The sequence below is a fragment of the Balearica regulorum genome, chromosome 11, assembly GCF_011004875.1.
Source record: "Balearica regulorum gibbericeps isolate bBalReg1 chromosome 11, bBalReg1.pri, whole genome shotgun sequence".
Classification (NCBI taxonomy): Eukaryota; Metazoa; Chordata; class Aves; order Gruiformes; family Gruidae; genus Balearica; species Balearica regulorum.
The window spans coordinates 22,022,116-22,049,534 of record NC_046194.1 but is presented as its reverse complement, the minus strand read 5'-3'; the positions used below and the strand labels follow the sequence as shown (position 1 = coordinate 22,049,534).

At 56.3% G+C, this 27,419-nt stretch overlaps 1 protein-coding gene across 3 annotated transcripts; it reads right to left on the bottom strand.

Annotated features, from left to right (window-relative positions):
- Positions 1 to 708: 708 nt before the first annotated feature.
- Positions 709 to 27,303, bottom strand: LOC104632644 (actin-binding protein WASF3-like). Of its 3 annotated transcripts, XM_075763692.1 has the most exons (10): positions 27,109 to 27,247; positions 15,368 to 15,526; positions 13,757 to 13,891; positions 13,502 to 13,655; positions 13,077 to 13,194; positions 12,756 to 12,931; positions 12,084 to 12,350; positions 11,282 to 11,664; positions 10,459 to 10,663; positions 711 to 3,143 (listed from the first exon to the last, which is right to left on the bottom strand). In XM_075763692.1, the coding sequence occupies exons 2-9, from the start codon at positions 15,498 to 15,500 to the stop codon at positions 10,506 to 10,508; spliced, it is 1,524 nt and encodes a 507-aa protein (XP_075619807.1). In that variant the 5' UTR covers positions 15,501 to 15,526; positions 27,109 to 27,247; the 3' UTR covers positions 711 to 3,143; positions 10,459 to 10,505. The 3 variants fall into 3 exon arrangements, with proteins under 3 accessions (XP_075619806.1, XP_075619808.1, XP_075619807.1); XM_075763691.1 differs by having other exon boundaries at positions 709 to 10,663; positions 27,109 to 27,303; XM_075763693.1 differs by having other exon boundaries at positions 709 to 10,663; positions 12,816 to 12,931; positions 27,109 to 27,239.
- Positions 27,304 to 27,419: the final 116 nt, after the last annotated feature.

Here is a 27,419-nt window from a genome sequence, read left to right as displayed (position 1 = left end):
CTTGACCAGGAAAGTTGATCTCAAAGAAAAATGTACAGTTATCATTCAATTATGGTTAAATCAAGCCCCTTCAATGCACTTTATGAACGAGTGAAAACAAATCAATGCTGTTATTGCACTGTATCTCTATTGTGTATAATATTATACATTCATCTGTAAGAGTAATTTATTTTTATTACTGTAAATAAAACTGTTAAAGTGATTTGTCAAGAGGATATCCAAAAATAGGGGGGGGGAGGGTGTATAAATTAAAATATTTGAAGATCTGGGCTCCTGTCCCAGGTATGTGCCATACTGTGCGTGTGTCTGTGTTTTTATTTCAGCCGAAACAAGCCTAGTACGGGTTTCCGCTTTCCCTCACCCGGGGTCCGTGTCTGCCCTTAGATCGCAATGAGCTGGTTGAGGATAAGAACCGCTCGAGATACTGGTTGTACGGGTTGGGAAGGAACGGCTCCTGCCGCTCGGAGCCTCCACGCGAAAGGATGGAGACTTTTCCATCAGCAAGCCGCCCGCTGATTACCCAGGCGGTCAGGGATTAAATACCCACGGGAATGAACTGATCTTTGAGAGCTGGTTTCTCCAAATGAAGGGGTACAGAGAGATCACAGCTTTCTGCTGCTGCTTCTCTGCCCTGGCTGCTAATAAAGAAGAAAGTATCACAGGGCTGATAACTCACAGCAAAGGGACCCAGTGAGGGCAAGCTGACAAAAAGCCGAACCCAGATCTACTTTAACCTCTTAAAATCTTTATTAATTTTTTTTTTTTTTTTAATTAGCACATGCATAAAGTGTCAACGGTTTGGGATCAAGATGACATTTTTTTGAACAAATGTAGTTACAAGCGGTGCTTCAGATCGTTCCAGGTTTCCTCTCTACACTGTACAGAAGAAAGCTCGTGCTGCGACCGACATAGTCCCTACCTTTCCGTCATCGTGTCACGACAGGCAGAACCCACAACACTGGGGAGAAATACACTTGTTCACACGTAGCAACTGGGTACGGTAGATAGATACAAGCAGCAACATCTACTCACCTATTGACTAAGTGCACATGGTTAAAAGACCCCATTAGACAGTGAACATCTCCTTCTTTTTTAATGTCAACTATATAATAACAGAAATCAAGGTATGGCCTGTAATGGGTGACCCTCCCGTGGGAGAGACGCCCATCTCCCATCAGCTGCTTCTATCAAACGGCAAGTCAAAGGAAATACAGGTAATACTTCTGCCGCTATTTAAAAATGAGCCTTTCGCAGGAGCATCGGGGCAGCCCCACCGATGCTGAGCACTCTGGGAAGCCAGCTGCAAGGTGCCACCAGGCTGGCACCTCCCTGTCCCCACCGCTGCAGAGCTGGAGCCAACCTCCATAAAGACTGGCCCCAGCCCTAGCTCCAGGCTGCATCTACGGCCGGCCGGTACCCACAGGGGAGAAAACTGCTTTTAAAATCCTCGGCTCGAGCTGGCCGCTCACAGATGTTGTCCCAGTGCCCTTGGGGGGCTCCCTATCTCATAGCTGCTGAGTTTGGGTGGTGCAGAGGGGTTTGGGGGATGTCTGAGGGGCTCCCAGCCCAGCCTGGGCTAGCCTTGATCCCTGGGCTGCCGGGTGCAGGGCGCAGGAGATGATCCTCACCTGCCTTCAATGCCCCCCAAAATAATCCTCCTGCCTCACCCAGAGGTGCTTGTGCTCCTGAAGGTGATGGAAACCTGGCAGCGAGGTGGCTCCTGTCCTGCTGCAGCAGCTGGCATTGCCCCGATGGCCCTGGGCTGGGGCAGGAGGAGGAAGAAGAAGGTTCTCCAGCTTGAATGCTTGTCCCGTGGCAGCAGCAATGTGCACACGCTGGAGCAAACCCACCAGCACGTGCATGTCGCACAGCTAAGTGGTGACAGGGTTTGTCCCCTCCTTGCAGCTCCACCGTGTCCTTTCGGAGACTGTCCCCATGCAAGTTGTCCTTGGGTTGGCCAAGACTGGAGTAAAAGCTGCTCCCAAAACTACCCCTGCACAGCCACAGGTGTAAAACCCTGTGTGCAGGGAAGGAGGAATCCCAATGGATACCACGGGATCTGGGCAGGTCCAGGTTTCCACCCAGGTGAGGACAGGCCGAGCATCACAAATGCTTGGAAACACTCTGCCCCTCCCCAGCTTGATGAGCCCACCTGCCTGTGAAGCCCCGTGCTCCTTGGCCATGCAATGGGGACCTCCAGAAAAGGCACTTGTGTTGGTGAGGAGCTGCCACGCCGCTGCGGCCCCGCTGCTCTCCCGACAGGAACACCGGACCCGAGCCCCACACATGACGCAGCCAAGCCAAAAGCAGAGGGGAGGAAAGTGCCAGCAGCGCTTCAGCATCAACCCAAACTCACGTCGGGGATACCCTGTTTCAGATTCCTCCGGGCAAGCCCCAAAATTAAGGAAGTCTATTAAGATGAGGAGCCATCAGCCCTGAAATGCTCCTAAAATGCATTTCAGAGAAAAAAAGGGGTTTTTTTTGGTGGGGATTTCCTTTCTTTTTCCTAACCTGCTCTGATCCGAGATGAAAAGCACCACAAAGAGCTGCCCCATTTGTGGAAAACTGGCCAGAACTAAAAGTAGACCTGAAACATCTCAGTATAGAAATAACTCTGGTGGTGGTGGTGGTAAGGGAGGATGTTGATGCTCCTAACAGTGTAATTTTTGGAGAGCTGGCAGGACTGTGCCAAAGATGCGCCTGCTGCCAGCGGGAAATCAGCAGCTCCTCAATGTGCATCACAGTAACGTCATGAGGCTCAAAGCCCACTTCGTTTCTAACGCAAGAATTTTATGGCTGGTTTTTTCATGGCAAGAAGTAACTTTCTATGAAGTGTTCCCAGGTGAGACATCAGGCCTCAACAAGCACCAGTAACAGGTAGAAAACCAACGGGATTTGGAACACTTGAGCTGGGGTGGGGCCTTCAAGGGGCAAAAGCACTTCCTACAGTAGCAGGAGAACTATCTCCTTGTTGTGCTGTGGGCTGAGGTGTTGCTTGCTCTGTTCCTAAACACGGGTTTCTCAGGAATGGATTTTTGAAACTGGTTGTGGTGACAGCTGCTCCATTTTTTTGGTGGCCAGCTGAGAAGCAAAGCTGGGTCTGACTTTTGGTCAAGGTGAAGGAGACTGAACACATCTTCCTCCTGGAAATCATGTGTAAGTTGTTTTTTTTTTTTAGTTGTTTGGGGTTTTTTTGGGGTGGTGGCGGTGGTTGTTTTTAGATTCCTCAACTGAGCTACCCCAAATCAAAGGGTAACTTTTAAATTATTCACTTTAATGTACCAGCATGGTTTACACACTGCAGTCTGTGGACCAGGAATGGTCTGGAGGAGCAGGTTATTGGAGCTGCTGCCTTCTAACTATTGAAATACAGCAGTAACAGCTGTGCCTCCTGCTTTTCTGCAGTTGGTTCACAGCCTTCCCTGGCAGGTGTTTATCCGGCAGTACATTTTATCTTTAGTGTATTTGAGGGTCACCATCAAAACCAGAAAAAGGGCTACAAAGCTAATGGCGGGCACGGCTGGGCTGCCCTGGCTGGTGGGCAATGCTTTGGGGCTGTAACTTTCTGGGACAGATCCACAAGTAGGGGTGCTGCAAGCCTGAAGGAGGGGGTGAGGCAGAACTGCAAACATGCCAGGTTGGAAGAGATGTCCTCTGGGCACCTCTACCATCCCCTGGCCCAACACAGGGTCACGGACAGCGCTCCTCTCTGGTGTCTCACTACTTACTTCTCAAAGACCTCCCATGGTAGAGCCTCTGTGACCTGTATCAGAGTTTCTCCATTCTTACCTTGAGAAAGCTTTCCCTGAGATCTGACTCAACTCCTTTCCACCACAACTCAATCCCATGCCTTGCGCTTTAGTCCAACACACGCGTGGAGGATGGGTTTATTCTCCCTGTTGCCCTTTGTTGCTCTGCAGCAGGCTTTACCTACCTGAGGATATTCTTCTATGGACTGGTGGGAGCCTAACCAACCTAAAACGCCAGGTTATTTTCTATTTTGTTTCCTCCTCTTTGCACTCTTAATACTTTCTACACAGCTAAGTGCTAGAACTACCGTTGGGTTGGAAGTTCCCCAGGGCCAGCCCAGCGCCACTGCCACCGTGGGAGAGGTATGCAGGGAAAGGCTCATTTCACACGCACAGGGGCTCACAAGCCCTCAAACGCAACGATCAACAGCAGATTTAAGTCCGTTCCTGCTAAGAGCAAAAGGCTACAGAGGGACCTCTGGGTGCTGCTCTGAAGGTGACACCTGTGGGAAGATATCTATTAGGAGAGATGCCCATGGGAGGGTGAAGCATCAGTGATCTACCATCACGTAGTGCTATGGAGATGTCTGTGACCTCGGGGCCCTGTACCAATGTAAGACAGTCATTAATATTGATGTCACATCAACATTGCCTTCAGGGGACACCGTGGCCAAGCGTGTCCCATCCAGGTCTTGCCTGGGGATTTCACACAGCAAGAGCCCATCCCTTGCTGCAGGGTCTGCCTCAGCCTAGTGTTGCCACCAGGATGGTGTCCTCCTTTGGGAACATCCCGGTGTCGTCCTCCCACCCTGCCTGTGGGCAGGGTACTGAAGGCTTTGGGGCAAACCCCTCGCTGAAGTTCTTGACTGTGGGTTGTTTGGTTTTTTCCTTCCCTCCCCTAGCAAAATGGAGGCGCAGCTCTCACCTGGACAAAGTGGAGCTTCAGCAAGTGATCCTGGAAAATCTGGGGTTTGTTAAAGGAAGATCAGATTCACAAAAAACCAACCCTTTGAAGTATTTCAATCTTTTGGAGAGTCAAAGTCTAGGCTTGAGTAGAAGTGCCTGAAGGAGGACACTTTCTAGTATCTAGGAGGGCATCTCATGAATTGCACGGGCAGTTCTAAGTGTATGCAGCCGCTGCAATGGTGCACCTGGGCAGACTTCCTATCGCGTGCGTGGTCATCCTGGAGGAGCATAGCCCTGCGTGATGAGTGGGGACCATCCTGAGGGCATGGCGACCTATTCAGAGACAAACCCAGCGTTCTTGGTGCTCCTGTACTTTGCTCAGGCACTTTTGTGTGGGGACAGTGGAGGGGCAGGAGAGCCCCACTGTTGCAGGGTGGGGGAGATGCGGTTGTGGTGTAGGTCGTGGGGTCACCCAAGGAAGGGACAACAGTCCTTGAGGTGCTGCTGCCCAGTTGAGAGTGAATTAATGGGTAAGTGAGCATTTGAGGCTTCTAAAGTGCAGTGCAGGTTATATGGTCTTTGCTGTAAACTGTAAACTCCTCAGGACAGAGTCCTTGCCCTCTTATTTTTTTATTTTTTTTTAAATCTGTAAAGTGACATGCCAGTCAAGAAAACCTTATGCATAAATAACAACTACTACTACAGGAAAACAGGAGTCATGGTGAAAAGAACAGCCTGTGCTTCCCTTGCCAGCACCCCATGATGGGGAGTGCTTCCCACTGCTCTCTGTGGTCCAGCCACAAGGAAATGGCGTGGTTCTCCTGCTGGCCATGTCCCTCTGGAAAGCACCCACCAAAACACCACCTCCAGTGCTACAACCTGCCTCTCTCCAAACAAAACTTCCATTTATCATTAAAGCTGGGGTGTTAATTCAGGTTCTGTTCCCAAGGGAGTCTGCAAAGCTTCTGTTCAGGCTGTTGGGTGTCTTGAAAGGGAGGTAGAGATGGAAAAATCGCTGGGAGGAAATTTGAGGGCTCTTATGTGAAGGGAGCTCTCTGGAGAAGCTGTGTTCAGCCTTACATTTGTCATCAGAGTAAAACCTTAGCTGGATAAAATAGCTGCCAAAGCAGGAGCTCTTGTAGGATGTGATGCTCCTCCCTACATCTCTGCCCAGGGTGGAAAGTTAGAAACTACCCAATCCCTCCTTCGTCCTTCAGGACACTGATCCTCTAAAAGCCACCAGGATCAATGGCCAGCTCCAACGTTCACTCAAAATGGAGGTGCAATGCTGGGATGTGAACACTGCTAGACATCCACCAACCTTCATGAAACTTGAGTAAGACCAGACTTCACACCCAATGTAGCCTTCACAGGCAACGACTGGTGTACCATGGGCACGGTGGTCCCCATAATGTCCCTTTTCAGATAAATCAGAGATGTCCAAGAGGTTCCTGATGGACCTCAAGGACCATAGCCTTCTGTTAGTATCTCTAAGCAAAACCAAACTGGCTTATTTACTCTTCTGCTGATTCTGGCCCAATTAATTTGTATGTGCACAGAATATACTTCCTCCTGTTGGCAGTCATATTTATTATTTTTAATCTCTGCCCATAAATTGGCAAGTAGGAGAAAGAAAGCAGATAAAATGGAGAGAGGAACTCTCAGGAGATCGGTTGGGCTCATTAAATGTTTGGCACTCTGTGATTATCTGTTGGCAATGAAACGCCACTGATATATTTTAACATGGAACATGACACCTCAATGTACAAGAGAATCTCCTCAGCCCACTTTTGGTACACTTGAGAGAGGAGAAATTCAGTCATCTGTGACCTGGATTGTTTTTTTAATGGCTGCCAAGCTAGATAAAATATTTAAATATTCACTTTTATATTGGCCCACATGGGAATTTGAGCATTTCAGGTTGTGTAATGCAGCATGGCCTACTTTTGGAAGAGTATACGGAAATAGGCACACGTGTACAAAATATTGAGTGTGAGCATACGGGTCAGCCAGCCAGTGTTAATTAGTATGGCACAACCAATTCCAGCAGAGCTAACCCAGACCAACCAAGGAGTTGGTGTCACGTGTGTTGGACTCCATAGGTCACCTGGGCAAAAAAATATAGATGAATGCACCTAAAAATATAGTCATTCTTCTCAAACATGGCTGAGTCCCTCAAGAAAAGGCACTGAGGATGTTGGCCCGCCAGCAGAGCTGGCCTTGCAGGAACGGTTGTATGACGAGATTTGGGCTCTCAGTGCCACCATGTGCTTGCCTGCCTTGTGGTACTGTCAGCAGAGAGTTGGGAAGAGCAAGGTGCACCACGATCAAACCAGAAATGGGTGTCTACAGCCCACATTGACTATATCAACCTACTTCTCCACCGGCTACACAAGAAACCTGAGCAATAAACTCTGATGTAGACATCTCACTGGGGAGAGGCTACCTGTGGATCAGCCCCATCCCTGGTATCAAGACAGCTTCAGTGGAGCTGAGGCAGTTCAGATCCTTGGAAGAGCTAGATCATGATGTCTTCAAGCAATGGGCAATGGCAGGAGGTTTTGGTCCTGCTGACCTGCTTTGGAGTTGAGCATGTGAAATGGGCTTGTGATATCAGGGGCCGGGAATTTCCTTAAGCAGAATACAAGTGGGGAGGATGTGCTGGGATGTCCAAAGAGGAGAGGATGGTGTAAGAGTGTAAAAGCATGAGGAAACGAGGGTGAGCCTTGCTCCCTGCAGCCCTGAGGTTCCCAGCTGTGCATCCGCTCTGCAGATGTGACCCATGCACAGGGCAGGCAAGGCTTGAATTCCATGATTGTCGAGCGCTTTGCCATGCAACGGCATTGACCCTGATAGTAGCACGGGTTGACTGACTGCTGCCAATCCCAAGCATAGCAAAGTTGCTGTGAGGTGACAGGGAAGAGGAAGGCTACAGGGACAATCCTGACCCACCACATGCCAATGGAGTCCTACCAGAATTATCACAGTTTCACGTGATACACATAACGTGACTAGCACATGAAAAGAAGGGACCCAGTTTTTTAGGGGCGCTTGGCTGCTGTCCAGTTCCCACCAGGATCAGCCCAGCTGCCCAGAACGAGGGCGGTCACAGACCGAAGGACGAGCCAGAGCCCCTTCCCTGCTTTCACGTGCTGGTGGGACTCGCCAGCTCCGCCTGAGCCCCACCTGGGTCCCTGCAGCTGACTTTGCAGCCCTTCAAGACCCCAACAGGTAACAGCAGCTCTGACAGCCTTCTCCTGGTCTCCCTCTTACAAAGGGTCATTACCCTTTCTCAATTATCCACATAAACCCAATTTTTCTTTACATACAAACAGTATCACAAGTGCATCTATATTAATAACATTCCACAACAAATACTACCGGGTGACTCTTAAATGTTACTCTGAATTTTTACAAGACTTTCTTCTGAACCTGCTCCAGGTCAAGCCCCAGCTGCCTTGCCAAGGAAAGCCTGTCGTGGGCATGGCGGGGGCCCTCTGCCAGGTTTTGGCTGAAAGCTTTTGCAGCTGGTTCTCTGCACCTCAGAGGGTCAATGTCAGCAGTGAAAGCTCCTGGTGACCAGGAACTTCTTGGTCACCTGCAGGACACTATGTCTTCCTGCCTCCTTTGGTCAATCCTGTTTCCTTGGGTTTTGCAGATGAGCTATTCCATCCGTGCTATTGCTCTGCAGCTTCTTGCCTGCTCTGCCCTGCCTGCTCTGCCCTGCCTGCCCTGCCTGCCTGCAGCAGGACCTTGGTCAAACGGGAGGTGCAGAGCCTCTCCACCAGCCTCCCGGGACGCTGACATAGGAACCGGGATTGATCCGTACAGCTAATCCCATACTGCTGGGTCTTCCTCACGCTGGAGAGGCTGCCCCTCCATAGGCAGAGTGGGATGAGCGCCCAAGCAGCTTCAACGGCATCAGCACTGCTGAGATTGGGAATTCTGGGGTTAAACCCGAGGTTTTTATGTGCAGTTCCTGCTCTGACAATCAGTCCTGCTGAAGTCAAGGGGAGCTTTCCCTAAGGAAAGAGGGGCCAAACCCAGGGATGTGGCCAACGGCAGGGATGTGAGTGCCAGCACCAAGCAGGTGTTGCTCTTCCCCCCCCAAACCCTTCCCAACCACCCTTGCCCTCTCCCACCTCCACGCTGCTCCTCCGATCGAGCCCCTGACTCGGCACCACAACTCGCAGCCCAGATGAGAAGATGCAGGAGGCGTCACATCCAAGGAATGAGAGATTGTTTCGTGTCAGTCAAGAGAAGGGGGGGGCTCCTGGGGGTGTTTCTCAGCAGCTGGGCAGGGGGTTCATCGCATCTCGCCAGGAAGGGTTTCTCATCGGGGGGAAAATGAGCAGATACTTGGGGCATCGTTCAACATCAGCATTTTTCAGGGTGAATTTAAGCACCAGCCTTTGAGCCTTTTGGGTCTCAGTGATATCCTCCCACCTCCTTTACAGGCCTGGTCACTCCTAGAGACTCAAAATCCTACTTTTGTAGCCATCATGTACGTGGCTGCTGGGGAGGTGGGCTCAGAGTCCAGCTTCTCCCCAGAAGAGATGTGTGACGTGGGGACTCAGTTTTCCCCCATTCAGGGACTCATGGCACATGGAAACACGAGAGAAAACCTCAGGACACCGCGTTGGGCAAGTCCATGGCTGGTCCTGGCCCATTTTCTGCTGGTGGGGAACCTCTCCCAGCTCTCTGCAGGCTCTTACTCCTGACTGACGTTTTCAGTATTCCCCACCCCACGGCTCTGCCTTCCTGTGCCTCCTCCCTTCGTAGCTGTGTGACAAGCCTTCAATGAATCAAGCTCTATTTTGATGAGCAAACTGAGATTTCCAGCGCTGTGGTGGGGGCCCAGCTCTCCAGGCCCCCCCATCAGTGCCCATCTCCGGGGTAAGGGACGGGGCAGGATCAGACCAGGGGGATTAGTGCCCGGATCCCAGCCGATCTCAATTGTATGGGCACAGTTTGTGGGGCTGCAAAGTGCAAGTTGAGAGTTTACCTAAAAGCAGTATTTTGTCTTTTTTTTTTTTTTCAAATAACACTGAAATGGTGTAGCACTTAGGCCATGGAGAGTTGGGCTTGGGGGAGCTCCCTGGACACCGACAGCCCTGTCCGTCCCCCCCCAAGGAGAGCGCACATTGCACCTTTCAAAGCCCGGACAAGCGCTGTGTCTCCCTGCCAGCTGCACAAGGCTTGCCTTCACGTTCTTCTCCCAGAAAACTGGTCCTAAGGCTGGAAACGGGCTCAGGTCACCAACGCCTTGGTCTTCTCCAAGAAGCGACAGCACGATGGTGACCATCCCTATGCAACTGCCGCAAAACGCAGCGCATCGCTCTGTGGGGAAGGGAGCTCCTGCCCACAAATCCTACAGATCCTACAAATGCAGGCAGCAGAGCATCCCCAAAGCCGGTGCATGGCCACCCTTGCATGCCCATGGTGACACCAGCTGTGCAATCAGGGTTCTTCTCCAGGAGCTTCTCATTAACATGTTTAACAACTAGCTGAAAAAGCACTACTGCCTCTGGGTCTCCCTTCTCTAGCAAAGCACGCTCAGGGCCAGTCTCTGGTCTTGCTCCAGGTGTAAATCTGGAGTAATCCTATTAACCTGCCTTTAGAGCATTTTTGAAGTCATTCAATGTGAAGGTGCTGCTCATTCCTGGTCTCACTGCCTCCGAGGTGTATCCTACCAGTGCTGCTGCCTGAAGGGTTTTCAACATGGTGTAAAAGCAAAGCTCCTGAATGAGCGGGGCCGCCCGCGCTTGTTGGCATCGACGGTGGGGAAGGCGCCTATACACACCTGGTACGGAGCTGGGGAGCTCCGCGCCAGCCCAGCCCCGGGGCCCCTCAGTCCGACCACTCGTTATCGTCCAGCTCGGAGTCGTCGTCGGACTCGCTGTACTCCACGGCGATCCGGCGCGACAGGATCGTTGCCACGTCGTTGCCCACGGGTTCTTTTTTGGCCTCTTGTTCCCATTGCTCCTGAACTTTCCGGAGTTGGATTCCTGCAGTAGGGAAGGGGGGAAGGCTTTAGGGGCAACGTGCCCAGCACCTATGGGTGCACCCAATAGGCAGCATCCCCCCCAGCTACAAGTATTGGCTGAAACAAGATGGCTGCAGCCTCCTCGCAGGAGGATGCACACAATTATAAAGCTACATGAAATAATAATGCGATGCATGCGATTATAAAGCTATATAATAGAACAAAGCTGCTCCTCCGCTTTCACTTGACCTGAAGAGGTTGAACCTTCTTTAAGGTTAAATCTGTCATGCGACCTGGAGATTTGCAGAAAAGGGAAACTGGAGAGACCTTGGAGCACATTGTCTGCCGCAGCCTGGAAGGAGGCCACGGGCACAAGAGCTGCCAGTCATCCCCGGTCATGTCCCACCTCCGGCGATGGGTTTCCCCCACCTCCTTCCAACTCCCCGCACTGCATTTCTTTCCCTCCCCAGGTCCCACCTGGGTGCCACCATCTTCACGCACCACCTGGCCACTCAGGGCTCATCTTGCACTCAACGAAGCCAACGCCACCCAACTCTACGTCAAGAGGTATTTCCCCATCGTGGTGGCAGCACTGGGGACCTGTCCCCCACCTTTCCGCTGCCATCACCCCCCTGCTCACCCCTGCGGATGGCTGCCAGCAGGTCGCTCCGGGCATCGCTCATGGGCATCAGCGGGATCTGCGGCTTCCGGGGCTCCACAGCGGGGGCCGGCGGCGACGCCGAGTGCGCCGGCGAGGCGGTGATGGCGGGGGGCCCTGGTGGCGGCGGTGGGGGTGCCACCGGGGGTCCCATGGGGCCGGCCTGCGGTGGGGAAGCGGAGTAGGGGCCGGGGGGAGCGGGAGGCGGCGAGGGCGCGTAGGAGGCGGGCGCTGCTGAGCCGGGGGCCAGCGCGGGGGGAGCCGAGATGGGGCTGTCGAAGGCGGTCTGCGCAGAGGGGATGACGGGCGGTGGGGGCGGCGGGGCGGGCGGCACGAAGTACTCTGCCATCGGCACTGGCTGCGGGCTGCAACGGGAGGGCAAAGCCATGTCAGTGGCACGAGGAACGACTGCAACCCACCACCCATCCCAGGCAAGGACCGTCCAAGCTGTGGCTTGGTTTGCTCTGGTCCCCCACGTAGGCTCTGTCCCGGGGTCATGGCGGTGGGGGTGCTCTCCCAGCAGGATGGGCTATGGGGTGCACGGTGGTGGGACGGCAGCCAGCCTGCCCAGGGAAAACGACTCCCTCCATCCGCCGTGTCTCCTTATCTGGGATGAGGTTACCCCAAAAGTTCTCCCAACGGATTTGGCCTCAGGTCTCGCCAGCAGTTTCAGACCACGGTGGCTGCAGAGAAGGGCTCTCCCTCTACACCAGCCCCCCACCAAGCCCCCCTCTGATCCTGGGCATCCCTCCGCCGGGAGAGGCGAGGCAGGCTGAAGCCCTACCCGTAATCCTTGACTAAGTGAGGTCTCGGCCCGTTGAGGATAGCCTCGGGGGGCTGCGGCGCGTGGGGCTGCTGGAGGCGGTTGAGGCTGTTCTGCCGGCTGCCCGCCGCTGGCGCTGGGCGGTAGACGTGCTCCTGGGGGGGGGCGGCCGGCAGCACCCCCTCCTTGTGCTCCGCCGGGGCCAGGTGGGACGCCGGGGCCAGCAGCTGCGCGGGGTGGTTGGGGCTCGCCGGGTACGAGTGGTCGGCTGCGTCCGACGCGTAAGATCTATGGCACAGGAAAACCCAACGGTCGTACTCCTGGGTGGGGGGATTGGGGGGGGACGTGCATTTGGGGGTATTTTGGGGTTGAGACAACCAAACAAAAAATGGCCACAAAAATACAGGTGTACAAGAAAGCAGAGAGATAGCGGAGGGGAGGAGGACACCAACGCAGCTGGACCAGCCTCTTCCCTTGGCTGCTAAATGGAAAGTGCTCTGACTTTATCCCAACACCAAGGCTGCTCCTGAGGTTCAGGATGCGACCCCGGGGGCACCAGCTGTCCATGAAGCTACCATGGGTTTACGGCTCATCACCCCAACCCTGCTGCAGGCAGCGTGTCCCCCAAAGACGGAGAAGAAGAGAAAAGCAAAGCGGAGCCAGCGAGCTAAACGCGTAGTAGGTAAAACCTGCCTATTATCAGGGGACAGTGATCCTTCCGATGACGCCATGTGATAGGGGGATGGTGAGAACCTGTTATCAGGTCGGAACTCTTTATCATATGCCATCATGTTCCACTCCAGGCGCCGGTTGCGGGCTTTCCTCACTTTCTTCACCTCCCGGGTGGAGTCCTCCACCAGCCGCTGCTCCTGGGGACACACACAGGCTGCGGCTCCATCTCCATCCCGGCTCCTCTGGACCATGAGTGGTACCGAGGAAGCATCGCCCAGCCCCACGAGGCGCACCCACCGCAATGAGGGGGGGAGCACCCGATGTCCCCCGCCTGCCCGTTACCTTCTGCCTGCGCTTCTCCTTTCTCTTATCTTCTGTCGCCTGCAACATTTTCTCTTTCCATAAGTTGAAGAAGTAGGAGGGGTCGGTGTAGAACTTGAGGCCATCCTTTTTGTCATCCCTGGGGGGTTCAGGAAGGAGGAGAGGGGGTTATCAGCCACAGGAGAAGACCCTCCTTCCCCTGCACAGGGAGTTTGATACGATCACGGCTATAAGCTGTTGCCCACCCATGAACATGTCCAACACAGCAGTTACTACCCATAGTACCACTGCGTGGAGTCACTCATCCCAAGCCCCCTACGCAACGGGGGTGGGGGCACAGCAATCGGAGCAAACAGCCTCTCCCCTTGTCAAGCAGGAAATGGGGTACACCCTCCTGTGCCCCTCCTGGAAAGGGTCCCCCGGGACCCCCTCCATCCCCCCAGTACCTGTAGGGCGTGAGGATGTTGAGCGGCGGGGGCTTGTCGCAGCGCTGGTACATCTCCATCACCGGGTTGGGGATGGAGTTGCGAGACACAACCTGCTGGTTCTGCACCGTGGAGCTCTTGAAGGCTTTCCGCATGTTGATGTCTTGCAGCGAAACTGGGGGCGTGAGAAGAAGATGGGATGTAGGGGTGACCCGAGCACGTGTCTCCCACCCGCTTGCACCCAGCCGTCACCCCAAAACAGCCCCAGCCCCTCACCTTCCTCCACGGTGGAGTCCAGCTGCGTCACCTTGATGACCAGCAGGTCCACCCTCTCCTGCAGCGAGTTCATCCGCATGTAGAAACTGTTGGCTTCATTGAACAGCTCGCCAAAGATGTCCTCCGCGTGCCTGCCTGGCAGAGGGCAACGCGCACCCGTCACGGGCAGCAACGGCAGGCAGGCAGGCAGGCAGCCCTCTCCCAGCCCGGCCCCTGGACCGCACGGCTCCGTGAGGGCTCTCTCCCCAGCCGTGGTTTTTTGGGAGGTAAGCCTCATCCTCTCCCAGACCCGGCAAAGCGCTGCACGGAGGGAGGGGAGCACAAACCACCCACCCTTCTCCTGCCCCCTCCTCTGCACACCAGCATCCTTTTCGGTGAGAGCGGTACCCGTGGGAGGCACGGAGCCGTTGTGGTCTGTGCCCCAAAACCCCTTTGGATCTACCAAGACAGATGCAGCCACAAAACTACCATCACACACCATGACCTCTGGAAAACCGAGAGCTGGGCAGCGGGGAGAGTGCTACAGCAGGGAGAAGCCGCGATTTGTTTCGCTTTAGCGGTTATTTTCCTGCAGGACTCAGTGCATCACTACGACAGCTTTTTATTAGGGCTATTATTATCACAGGTCTGAGCGGGGCAGTGGGCTGAGCATTGCTGACACCTGCAGGCTACAGCACCCATCCCGTCCCAGCACCCATCCCGTCCCAGCACCCATCCTGTCCCAGCACCCCTCCCAGCACCCATCCTGTCCCAGCACCTCAGCTCCTCAGGGTTTCCTCCAAACCCACGTATCAAACAGCTCCTGAGACCAAGATGCTTTTGATATCTGCTCGGCCTGTTGCCCAGCTCAGCCGTTTGTATTTGATTTCCTTTGCCCCTGGACGACGTAGCCAATGGCCTGAGCACCCATGGGTGCTGCTCGTGCCAGCCACCGTGCTTCCAGCAGCTCCCTAAATACAGGGTTTATTTTTCTGGGAGTATTTTAGAGAAGAATCTAGTTCTTGGGGGGGGACAAAACCAGGGGGAGCCCTGAAGAGCCTGTGCTTCTTGCCCTATTTTAAGTCGATATTCAGCAATGAAAGAGGTTGCCCCCATTAAACTTTCACAATTGCGCGTGCAGGGCTCTCGTCCGCCCCTTTTCTGCCGAAATCAGTCCCAGGGCAGGAAGACAGCAGAGAATTCAGACCTTTTATATAGATCTCTCTTTCACACAAAGCTCTAAGGTTAAAAAGAATAGGTTGGGGTTTTTTAATCTTTGCCTGACCTTCCTATTTCTGGCCAAGTCAAGAAGCAAGCGGCTTGCGAAGGCTTTCTGTCCCCCACTGCACAGACCGGCTATGGCAGGAAAACAGGTCTTAAAACGACCACCAAGTCCCCACTTTGGGCTTAGCCCTGAGCATCCCCCTTTTTTTATTAGTTGGCTAATTCCCACTGAATGAGGGGTGGCTGCAGCCTGCACAGCTCTCACATAGCCCCCCCGTTAGTGCTTAGAACCGGAGCAAGCGACCGCAGCGTCCCCCCAGCGTCCCCCCAGCATCCCCCCAGCATCCCCCCAGCGTCCCCCCAGCATCCCCCCAGCATCCCACCGCCCCATCCCGTGCGGTGACTCACTGAGGCTGCCCAGCTGCTTGATGATGGCAGCCAGCGTGCTGTTGGTGACACACTCCAGCTCACTCGTCACCCCCTCGGGAAGAGCCCCCCGGCACAGGTGCCGGGGCTCGATATTCCTCTTCACCAGCGGCATGCTGCCGGCGAGCCCTCACGCCTCTCCTGGGCAAAGGAGAAAGAGAGAAAGAAAAAAAAAAAAAGAAAATACACAGCTTTTGCCATTTGCCTATGTTTTCTCCCCACGCCCTCCGCTCTCTGCTCAGGGGACTCATCCTTCCCACAGCGGGATACGGGGGGGTGCAGCCCGCGCGGGAGCAGCAGGGCTTTGCCACGCAGGGGATGCTCTGCAGGAGCAAACCTCCGGATGCCGGCGAGCACAGGGATGCCAGGACGGAGGTGAGGACCATGCCAGGGCCCTGTCCCCACCCTCGTGCTCTGCTGCCAAGCCGCCGTGCACGGGGAGCCTTTCCCACTTACCTTCCCAGCGCTGAGCTCAGGCCAGGAGCAAACCCCCACGTGCTGCAGCCCTTCGGCTGGCCCCGAAAAGCCTCACCCAACCCAAACAGCGGCCAGAAGCGAGCAAGCGCTTGTAATGTCATTATTTCCAGCTCAGTGCAAAGCTCTCCGGGGTTTTCTTTGTGCACACACTCCGCCGAGGCAAGCTGCCGCGGCCGGCTCGCCCCTGTTCTCCGCAGCATCCCTGCGTGCCCACCGCTCCGCCGCCGGCCCCACCTGAACCGGGGATGGTTCATGTTCTACGGGGCTCAAGGAGATGTAGGGAGATGCCTGCACCCACCAGCTTTATCTCCAGCGAGAGCACCCATGGGAGCTGGCAATGACGGACGGTGGGGTGGGGGGGTGCTGGGGGCAGGTTACCCCGCTGGTGTAAAGGGCGAGTGGCGTGGAATGGGGCGAGAAAGGAGAAAAAAAAAAAAAAAAGCATTTATGAACCACGGTGGTGTCTCCAGGTGCTCGGCCTGGGACTGGGACACGGGCAGGCACAAAGCAGCCCGTGACCCCGCAGGCTTGCACAAGGGGGGCTTCCATAAAATGAGTGCGTCGGGTCTCAGCTCCACAGCCAGTGCAAAGGCAAACTGATGGCTTTAGCATTGAAAACACCACAAATTGGATCCCGGGCTCATAAGGACCGGAGAGCACAAACGACCTTCCCAGCTCCCAAATACAGCGGGCCAAATCCCCATTTCACATCCCAGCACCCCCCTTCCACCCCATCTTTCACAAAACCCCGCTCTGCTTTGGCAGCGAAGGAAAAACCAGCTTCCGAGCGGAGCCGTTAATAGCTGGGAGCCGAACAGCCGGGCACCAACAACGGAGCCAGCAATTCTGACCATGAACAGACAGAAATCTGCAGAGTTCACATTTTTTGGCCCCGGCAGCGTTAGACAGAACAGTTTCCCATTGATAGCGCCCGGCCAGTGCTCCCATTCCCCCCCCCACCCCCAGCACCGCCAACTCCTCCACAGTTTTCAAATGCAAATGCAAGCTCCTTCCATGAAAGAGTCCAAAAATTGTTTCTAAATCATTAATATCGAGCTTCCCAAAGGGCTGATTGTGCTCCCAGATCTGTCTGTATGGGGGGGGTGAATGGCTGGGCTCTGCTCTGCCCGGGGCCATCGGGGTACCATGGGAAGGACCCCAGCCCTGAACCCCCCCCCCCCCGAGGCTCAGAACAAACCGCCTGTCCCCCGGCGCTTCCCAAAGCCACCGCACGTGGATGGCGGGGCTGGTACTACCCCTGCCTCCCAAAACAACCAAAAGCTTTCTGCCAGCTGGTTATTTTTCAGCTGAGAAAACTGTGACGGAGTTTGCAGGGGATGCTCTGGATACCTGCTGATGGACATCTGCTCCGGGCACGTACAACCCCGCTTTCTGTGCACCCCCTGACCCCTCCCCGGGCTGCCTAAAGAGATGAGCGACGCTGGCAGCTTCACCCCAAGCTTGCTTTGAGACGGTTTTACGTGTCACCCCAAAATCCGCACCCAGAGGCTGAGCCCCGGCACGTTCCCGCGGAGGGTTTCCCCCCCGAGCGGAGGCTGCAGGGATGGGAGGGCGCAGGGCAGAGCAGTTAACGAACGAGCTTCTTGGGACCAGCAATTAGAAACAGGGAACAAAGAGCCATTCTCAGCATCACCTGGGACAAAGCCACCGGCACCCCGGGGCTTTTTGTCCCTGCGCAGAGGACCCGGGAGGAATCAGGGCCACCAGCACCTCCGTTCCCCGTGGGGACCCCAGAAGGGAATGAAGACAAAAAGGATTTGTGGTCTGACACTCTCCCCAGCAGGGACAGACTTGAAGAGGGGCAGAAGGTGAGTGTGTGGTCTGATAACAGCGTCTGAGCCCATGCCATGGGAGAGTGTCCATGGAGAAGAAAGATCCCTTCCATCTCCCCCCCCCAGAAAGTCCCAACAAGACTCCGAGCTTGCAGCAGAAGAAACCACGGGGGAATCAGGCACACATGTTTAGGCTAGGGTAGTCGGGACAGGCAACTTTGGCTGAGTCATGGGAGAAGCTGCTTTTTAACCTCCCCCCAATTAATGGCTGCTAACGGGAGCACGGGGATTAGAAACCCCTGCCATCCCCTCCCGTGACAAGTGCTATCTCAACCTGCTCTACCAGCATCCCTCGTGAGCCAGCGGCACGAAACCTCCTACTTCTGGGTTGAAAACCCAACTTCTGACCTAAAATCCGTGATCTCAAGGCCTGTCCTGACTCAGGGGACCCCAACGCTCTGGGTGGGGATGGGCTACACGAGACCCCACAGACACCAGCTTCACTTCTGTCCTCGCCGGCGCACCTTGCTCACACCTACCAAGGGGCTGTGCACAAATCCTGAGTGCTGGTGGCTTGGTCTGAGCCCTAGCAAAGGGATGCTCAGCTATGGCCAGCGCTGCTCCTGCTCATGCTGGTATTTTGGGTAATTTCCAAGCCTTCAAGGGGTTGATTTTGGTGACAGGTCCTCAAGAATGGGATCTGCCGGGCACGGAGGTGACTCCCTGGTGCAAGGGGGAGAAGCTCAACCAGGGACAGAGTTTGGCCAAGAGCAATTCACGGATTTCTTCCATCCGTATGGCCGTACCGGACCCCACCTCAGCGCTCAGCACCGCGGGCCGTCGCCAACGCACAGCGTGCACCAGGCTCGGCAGCGACCGCTGGGGCACCCCCAGTACAGCCCAGCTGGGCATTGCCATGCAACCAGTAAAGCCACATCTGGGCAGCTGCAGGGCCAAATCACCATCTTCCCAAGGGGGCTACTAGCCCTTGATGGTCCTGAGCAGCCTCACCTGGCCCCCCCACCCCACCCACGGGCCCAGGAGGTTATTTAAGCTCAGCTGGGGGTACCAGTCCCTCCCTGAAGGATGCTGCTGGTCCCCAGCCCTGCCAGACCTCACCTCTGCAAGAAGCTCCTGCTCCAGGTGGGTCCCTTGGGTGGGTGCTGACACCCAGGGCAAGTCCTGAGTTTGGCACGATCTTCAGGGTGGGTGCTGGACCTGTGTCGCAGCCTTGTCTTCGTTCCCATCCCCTTTGGCTCCTGGTTGCTCCATTCTGGGTGCGCCCGGGGCTGCCAGCAGCCCCTGCTGCCTGCTCTGCCTGCGCTTTGCCAGCTCTGGGGGGGGTGGTGGTGATGGTGAGCTCCTGTGCTGGGGTCACCCTGGGCTCCCCCCACAGCTGCCAGCCCCTCTGCACCCCAGCAAGGGCAGGACCTCGCTCGCAGTGCTCGCTTAACGCGCGCTGCACCCACTTTGTCCTGCAAGAGCCGAGCCGGGGCGGGAGCAGCGGGGGGGTTACATCAGTGCTGCTGGGGGGGGACCCGAGCCAGCGCAGGTGGGGTGTCTGGTGTCGGTGCTCGGCTTGGACATCAGGAAGGGTTTTCCACCTCGCCGGGTTGCTCCAGATTTGGTGGAAGGTGTGCGACCCTGCCCAAACAGCCCTGGGCTGGGCTCTGCTGCGAAACGGCTGCTCTGGCGTGGAGGGTGCGAAAAGGAGTTCCTAAAGTCCTCCGCGCTCGGGATACACGTGTCTGTCCTCGCTCGCCATGGATAACGGCGCAAGCCCCGGTGATGCTTCCTCTTCAAAGCCTCGCTCAGGTTTAGGTGGTTACAGAGGCTTTTCCGACCATCCTCAGCAAGGTTGGCTTCTCTCATTTATTTCTCAGGTGACGGTCCCAGTTTCTTGGGGTGCTGGCTGCTCCGTGGGTGGGGGTACTCGAATGTCCAACCTCAGCCAGCCAAACCTTCTTGCGATGACCTGAGCCTTCCTGTTTCTCTGCACATCTACGGGGTGTGTTTGTAGGGTGAGCATCTCTTCTGCTGGATCTGGGAACATCAGCCAGATTCTGGTATTGCTTACAGGGTGCTGAGGCCCTGGCACAGGGTGCCCAGAGAAGCTGTGGCTGCCCCTGGCTCCCTGGCAGTGTTCAAGGCCAGGTTGGATGGGGCTTTGGGCAACCTGGGCTAGTGGAGGGTGTCCCTGCCCAGGGCAGGGGGTTGGAACTGGATGGGCTGGGAGGTCCTTCCAACCCAAACCAGTCTGGGGTTCTACATGAACTAAAACCCATGAGGCTTTGTTGTCTCCTGAGTGGAAGCGAGGAGCCCTCAGTGGGATAATGTCAGGCTGCAGGAGGGGGGAAACTGGAGCCACAAACTCAGCAGGAATTTCCTGGAGGTGGAAGGCAGGAGTGGGACTGGCCAGGGCCTTCCTGGGGGGAAGGCGCGCTGCGGGGGCTCTCCCATCACTCATCTTCTCTCCCGACTGCTGGAAGAGTTGATAATTCTAAATCTTGCTGTGCTGGGAAGCGTCGCAGGCGAAAGGCAGCGGTGACAGCCTCAGCTGCCTGGCTACGGAGAGACTCGCCGCTGGTAACTGCGAAGCGCCCGCTTCTCCACAGCGTGTAGCTGCTTCCTGGGGTAGCACGTTGCCGTTTCTGTCACACGTCTGTCAAACCTGTTCGACATCCCGCCGGCGCAGCGACGCTGACCTCCCTGAGCTGCCTGTGCTCTGGGAGACGCGTCGGGCTGCTCGGCGCCGTTCCTCGCCGTCGCTCTGCTTAGCAGGGGCAGGTCGCAGCAGCTGGTGCGGGGGTCCGTGGGCCAGCCCGCAATGAGCGTTCCCCACAGCCCCAAATCCGCCCCGACGCCTGCTGCATCCTACCCAAGGTGGGCGTCAGCTTGCAGAGGTGCAGCCTCCCACCCGCTTTCCAAACCAAGCAAAGGAGCTTGGAAGGGAACCGTGTCCGGCTCGCTGCTGCCTGAGCAAAGATCAGCTGGGATGCCCGGGCAGAGGAGGTGATAAGACCAGAAATGAGCTTTACCTTCTTGCCCTAAGAAGCGGATTGCTCCCAAGGAACAATCAGTGAATTGACTGCAACATCCCAAACCCCGAAGGTGCTGGTGCCAGGGAAGAGCAGCCCCTGCTTCCCCAGACCGTGGAGGAGAAGGGTGGAAGAGGGCTGGAGGGTAAGTGCTCCCCGGAGCAGGACTGCCAGCCCGCTGGCCCTGCAGACCCGCCTGGCAGCGCCGTTTGCAGATGACAGGTGACCCCTACAGCTGGCTCCTTCCAGATGTTATCCTTCATCTCGGCAGCCATCACATCTGGCAGCTTAAGTCCTTGGGGTCCATCGGGGGTAGAAAAGCAGCTCTCGTTTTGTAAGAGGGTCCAAAAAATGGAGTTTCACGTCCAGCCATTGCTCCTTCTATTCTTTGCAATAGCTTTGCATGTACACAACTGTTTCCTCACCTCCACCGCACCCCCAAACCCCCTCTCCCACTGGGCAGAGGACTGAGCCGTGACTTGCGAAGCCAAGCTGGATCCCTGCGGTGGGGTCCGAAGTGGCCTGAAGGATCATGCGTGCTCTTGGATGGCCCTGCGAGGAGGGACAGGTTGGGTGACAACACATCTCTCGGGTGCTGGCTAATCCCCAAGACAGACGTGTGGTTTGGTAAGTGCCCGACACTTGCGGTCTCAGCCCCAGTGCCCTGCTTCGTATTGCATGAGAGAGGAGAGAGAAGCTCCGCTGCCATCACCCTCCTTCAGTGGGCCAAGGTGGGGCAGAAGGCAATTTTGGGGGTTGCCTTCTGGGGCTGGGTGCTCCCTGCAGGAGAAACCTGGATTGGGAACGGAGCCGGAGCAGAGATGAGCAGAGCTGGCCTGGGAAGGATGGCCACGTTGCACACCTCTGGCTTGCAAAAACAAATCGGCCGTCGAGGTATCTTCAATATCTTGCGTGAAGGTATTGAAGCACGGCGCCCAACCGGCTGGACGGCGTGTGGAGCAGCAGCTGAGCTTGTACACGGCGGCCAAGGGAAACCTACTTCACCGTGTGTCAGACGGCCAAGACAAACCCTGAGCTTGGATTTGGGGAGAAGGTGGGTAAGTGTGCAGTGAGCACAGCCAAACGCCTGAAGACTGGGGGGCTGGGGCAGCCCCTGCAGCTAAGCTCGGTTCTGGGCCAAGCTTTGGGGGCAGTCTGTTTGCTCGGCCCTTGCAATCCAAGCTCTTACCCGAATTGGGCTCCCCAGGGTGCTGCTGAGCTCCGAGGACCAGACGCTGCCAGGAACTGGAGGCTTTTGCAAGGGAGCAAAAGCTTTGGTTGGACGCCAGGAGCCAGAGTAGTGCAAAAAAAAAAAAAACCAACCCCAAAGTGGTATATTGAAAAATCTATTATCCTTGAGCAAAAGACAAAAAAGTTGACAAATGACTATCAAAAGAACAAGAAGTGCCAGATCTCGCAATGCCTGTTCAGGACAGCAACCCGTGTTCTGGGACGGGCACCCTGGGAACGGCGAGGTGGGAAGGGCTGCGGGGGCAGGATGGAGAGGGAGGCGTAAGGCAGTCCTGAAATACTGAAAAGAGGAGGGGGGGGGGAAAAGCTGATTCTGGAGTCAGGAAAAGGAGAAGAGGTGGAGGTGACACTCAGCTGGGCTCGCAGGTGCCTGAAGGAGCTTGTCCTGTGGAGTCTGGCAGGACGGATCTGGTACAGGGGAGGGCTGGGAAGGATCCCTGGGGCGTGCAACGTTACCGAGCAGACAGAAATAAGTGGTAGCTGCAGAAGCAGAAGGCTTTCAGCTGTTGATTTGTGGAGCTCTGCCACAAAGCGTGCTGGAAATCGGTGCAGGAGGGTTCAAGGAGCAACAGGACAAACCTGCAGAGGACAGACAGGGCCACCGGCAGCTGGGCAACCTCTGGCTCAGGTGGCCCCAACCTCCTGCTGCTCAGCCTCCCATGTGTGGCTGATGTGGGCCACCAACAGCCCCGGGAGGGAGAGCAGAGTCTGGAGCCTGTAGGGGCTGAAGCTTTGGCGTCTCAGGAAAAAAAAAAATAATAATCAACAAGCAGAAACTGTGCAGGCGGCTCTTTGCAAGGCAGAGAAACCTGCTTGCTAGAGCTGGACCAGATCTGCTGATTTACTTCACACAAAATGGAGCGTGATCTGCACCGCGAGGACTCGTTGCTCTAATTTATGAAATGCATCTGCGACCACTTTTTAATTTGTTGCTAGCCCAAATGACTGTGAACACTACCAGCATGACAAATGTCATTGCTTTGTGTGAAGCTGATAATCACTCCAGAGCTATTGTCCAAAGGTTAATTAAATATATTAAAGCCGGCTGGATCTCAAGCATTCCCCTTGCTTAAAATAAACCAGAGGGCAGACCTTCAGTAAGAGTAAATTCTCACGATTGCACTGAGGCTGATGAGCAGGGGAGAGGCGATGCCACTGCCTGCCCGCTCCTCGAGACCTCCGCGTCCAGAGGGAGCCTGGCTTTACAACCGGTCTGGGGGCACGGAGAGCATCCCAACCCCATCCCGAGCGAGAAGGGGTAGCGCGTCACGCGGCGAAGCATCGGGCAGCAAAACGCCTTGGGGACTGAAAAGCCCTGGGATGTGCGAGGCTGCTTCTGGGCCCCATCGGTGGGCTATCGGCTCGGGGGAGGCTGGAAGCCAGGGCTGTGGGCTCGCTGCTCCCGCAGCACATGTGAAATGAGTTGAGAGGTCTCAGCCCCGATCCTGGGTGGCACAGAGGAATATTTGCTGTCAGCCAGGAACGGATTGGGGCTGAGCTGCGACTGCAGGGAAAGGGTCAGGCCCTCCAGCCAAAGGGAGGAGGGTGCTGGATGTCTGGCTGGCCCTGGGACAGAGCTGCATCGCTCCCTGTGCTGGGGCCGAACCGGTGACCCGTGCCCCAGCGGGAAGGCAGGTTGCCCGCTCCGGCTGGGAGCGCTGCCTACATCTCTCCTCCGGTCCATCTGCAGCTTTCCTCCTCTGCTAACTCAGCCAAAGGCAGCTCCGCCACGGCTAACAACTGCCAGGAGGCTTCAGCGAACGAACGCTTCACGGCAAAGTGCAACATAATGTTAAATCACAGCTAAAAATATTCCTGAAGAGTTTTATTAGTAAATGTCACAGTATTTTTTTTTTTTCCCCCCTTTTTTACTGCAAAATGTTTCAGCTCTAGGAACAGCACTTGCCTAAATTGCCTCTAAATCACAAACACCTCTGAAGGCTGGGCTCCGCAACACCAACCTTCGCCAAAAAGCCTGCTTAGGAGGATGCCATAAATGCAACTGCCGCGCTGCCTTGGGGTTAGTATAAAAAGCTCCTCCTGCTCCGCGTCTGGTTTAAAACAAATGGGCTCCCTAATGGTTTTTTAATCTATACGATGTTTCTTTACAGGTATGCAACTAGTAAACACTGTACGTTGGCAAGTGGATTTTCAGGCAGTCGTTTTCCGTGGGGTTTCGTTGATGCGGGTTTTGGTTCAGTTGTTTCATCGCAGAAACGGGGAGCCCTCAGCGTCCCCCCCGGTGCCGGTTGGGGAGCTGAGGGCCATTTCATCGGGTCCTTCCCATCCCGCAGAAGCTGCTGCCAGCTCTCAGACAGACCTGGCACCACCACCACCACCTTTTGGCTTCATCTCTGCCTCGGGTACAAACCAAATCCACGCGAGCGCGACGCCCCAATACTCTAATGCCGAATGGAGAAAGGGGTGGGGGGGGAAAAAAGGTGTGGATGGAACTACGCGTGATCCTCCTCCGTCATCCTTCGGCTGCTCCGTGCGTGGCTCCTGCGCTAGGACCACCCGGGAGCCGGGATGCTTGCCTTGATCTTCAGAGGAGTCAGGGGATGGGGCGGTGGGAACAGCAGCACAAATCCCGGCTCTGTTTTGGCTGGAAAAGATCCCCACTGGCCCGGGAATCATGTGTTGTTTTTAATGAGTCTTTATCACCAAAGGAAAATCTTCAATGACATTTTTTCCCCCCCCCCTTTTGTGCTCAGCTCATTAACAGAAGGATCTCTCTCGCTCGCTGGCGGTTTGTGTGAGCAGGACGCTGCTGAACAAACCAGCCTTATTCTCCCCGATATAGAAGGCGCTTTGATGAACTCGGGAAACCCTCAGCAAGCAGCAAGGGTCTTTCTGGAAACCCGGCGTTTGCTGCCTTTGGGAAGAGCCGCAGGACTGGCATCTCCGGCCACCGAGCGCTTCCCAGCCAGCCGTGTGTCCGGGCAGTCCCTTCCACGGCTGACGCTGCTGCTTCGCCCGCCGGTGCTGTACGTGCAGCCCTGCAAAAATCCCGGCGGGACCCGAGGGAACGGGGGCAGCTCCTGCCTGGGAGCCGGGTGCATCCCCTCTGCTCAGAGACGTGCAAAACGCTGCGCCTCTCGCCCGTGGGGCGTAGCTCAGAGGGTGGCTTTTTGGATAAGCAGCTCCGCAAAAACATTCTTGCTCTTTTTTTATTTTAACACTTTTTGGCTTGAGGGCTGTTGTTCGTAACTTGTCAAGATCTTGGCATCTGCAGCTGATTTGTCATCCACCATAAAATGGAGGATGAGCATCTCTGGTTCAGAACTGGGCCAAGGGAGATGACAGCTCAAAGCAAAATACGCTTCATCTCGAGTTTTCTCTGTGGGCTTCAGCTCCTCAGGAAAGGAGCGGGCATTTGGGGTCTAAGTTGCATCACAGGCGTTATGTGTAAGAGCCCTCGGCGGGCTCTGCGCTTGTGACAGAAGAGCGTGGTGCTCGTTAACCTTCTAGCTGCCAGATGAAGTTTCGCTGGACCGACGCCGCCTTCGACCTCCCCTAATCACCGAGCCCTTCAACCCGTCGCGGGGAACGCTACTGAGATACAGAAATGCCAGCAAAACACCTTTTTCCTTGGTTTGATTTTTCTTCAAACAAAACTAGCAACATCTTTAAAATCCAGGCAACGCGACGCAGCGAAGGAGGGGTGTGCCTTGGCACACCGAAGTTTTTGAGGATTAATTATTAATTCTGCCATTGCCGATCTGCCCGTACATCCAGGTCCTGCGCTCGTATCCGGCAGCCGGCTGCTGCACGCCAGGCAGCCGCAGACAAAGCAGCCACAAACTACGCTAAAAAGCAGCTTAATCCATAGGTATTTTATCACGCTGACACCGCCACGAGGCAGCAAGAACTCGAGTTTTAAGCAATAAAATTAAAGCTCCCTGCAAGTAGCTGAATCACGGAGCGTGGAGGCCCGGGCTCTGCGCTCCTGGGGGGGGTGTATACCTGCCTGCGGCTGTGCCCGGGGCTGGGGGGGGGTCACTGGGGAGGGGGGGGGTCCCAACCCCAAGGAGGGCCCTGGGGTGGGGGGGGTATGTGTGGCAGGTGCCACCAGGCTTCTGCCCTGCTTGGCCCTGTCCCCTCTGCTTCCCCAGCCTCCCACCAGGCTGTAGCAGCCCAGCCCCCCCATACCCCCCCCCCCCCCCCCATTCCCCAGCCGGGGGGGGGGGCTGAGCTCTGCCCTACGCTGCCTATAGGTGCCTCTCCCTGCACCGGCGGCTGCAGGCCCAGCTTATCCTCCACGATGATGTAAAAACGAAAAGCAGTGGTGGACCCTCCCTCCCCGAGATGCAAGGATGTAAAGTGATGCCCCCCCAGCCCCCAAGTGGAAGAATGCGAAGCAGCCCGGTGCCCCCCTCTCCGTGCAGCAACGCAAAGTGACAGCACCCCCACGCCATGCAAGGGTGCAAAGAGACCTGACCCCCCCACCCTCGCAAGGTTGTAAAGCTGCGAGGATCCCCCCGTACAAGATGCAAAGCAACGTCCCCCGCCCCGCGAGGCTCCAAAGAGGCCCAGAGCCCCGCTGCAAAGGTGCTAAGTGGTTTGGGGATCCCCCCTCCCCGATGAAAAGCTGCAGAGCAGCCTGACTCCCTCGCCTCCGTGCAAAGGTGCAAAACGGTGGAGAACCCCCCCCCCCCACCCTGATGAATACGTGCAAAGTGATGAGGGGGGGACCCCCCCCCCCCAGGATACAAAGCAGCTCGGACCCCCCCCCAGCGGAAGATGCCAAGCGACACGCACCCCCCACCGCGCAGGGACGCAAAGCTATGGGGGACACCCCCACCACACGGGACCGCAAAGCGGCCCGGCCCCTCCACGCAGGGGTGCAACGCCGTGGAGACCCCCCCCGCCCCCCCCCCCCCATGCAAGGATCCAAAGCGGCCCGGCCCCCCCCACCCCCCCCCCCCAAACCCGCAAAGGTGCAGAGCGGTGGGGGGTCCCCTCCGTGCAAGGCTGCCCCCCCCCCCCCCATGGATGCAGAGTCACGGGGGACCCCACTAAAAAGGCTGCAAAGCGCCTCCCCGATGCCCCGCGATGGGGGGGGGGGGGGGTGTGTGTCCCCCCATGCAAGCTCACAGCTGGGGGGGCCGGGGCCCCCCACCTTCCCCGTGCCGCGTCATTCCCGCATCCCTCCCCCGCTCACCTCCGCCGGTTTCGCGGGTGGGGGTGCGGTTGTGGGGGGGTGGGTGTGTGGGGGGGTGTCTCCGCGGCGGCCCCGCGGGGCTCTGCAGGGCTGCGGCGGCCAGAGCCGGCTCCGCTGCGCGTCCCTGCGCGTCCCTGCGCGTCTCTCCGCGCCTCTCCGCGCCGCTCCGCAGTGCGCGCACGGCGCATGTGCCCCCTCCGCCACCGCCTCCGCCCCGCTCCGCCCCGCTCCGCACGATCGGCCCCGGTGCCGGCCGTGGGGACCCCAGCTCCCTCCCTTATAACTTTGGGGTTGGTTTTTGGTTGTTGGGG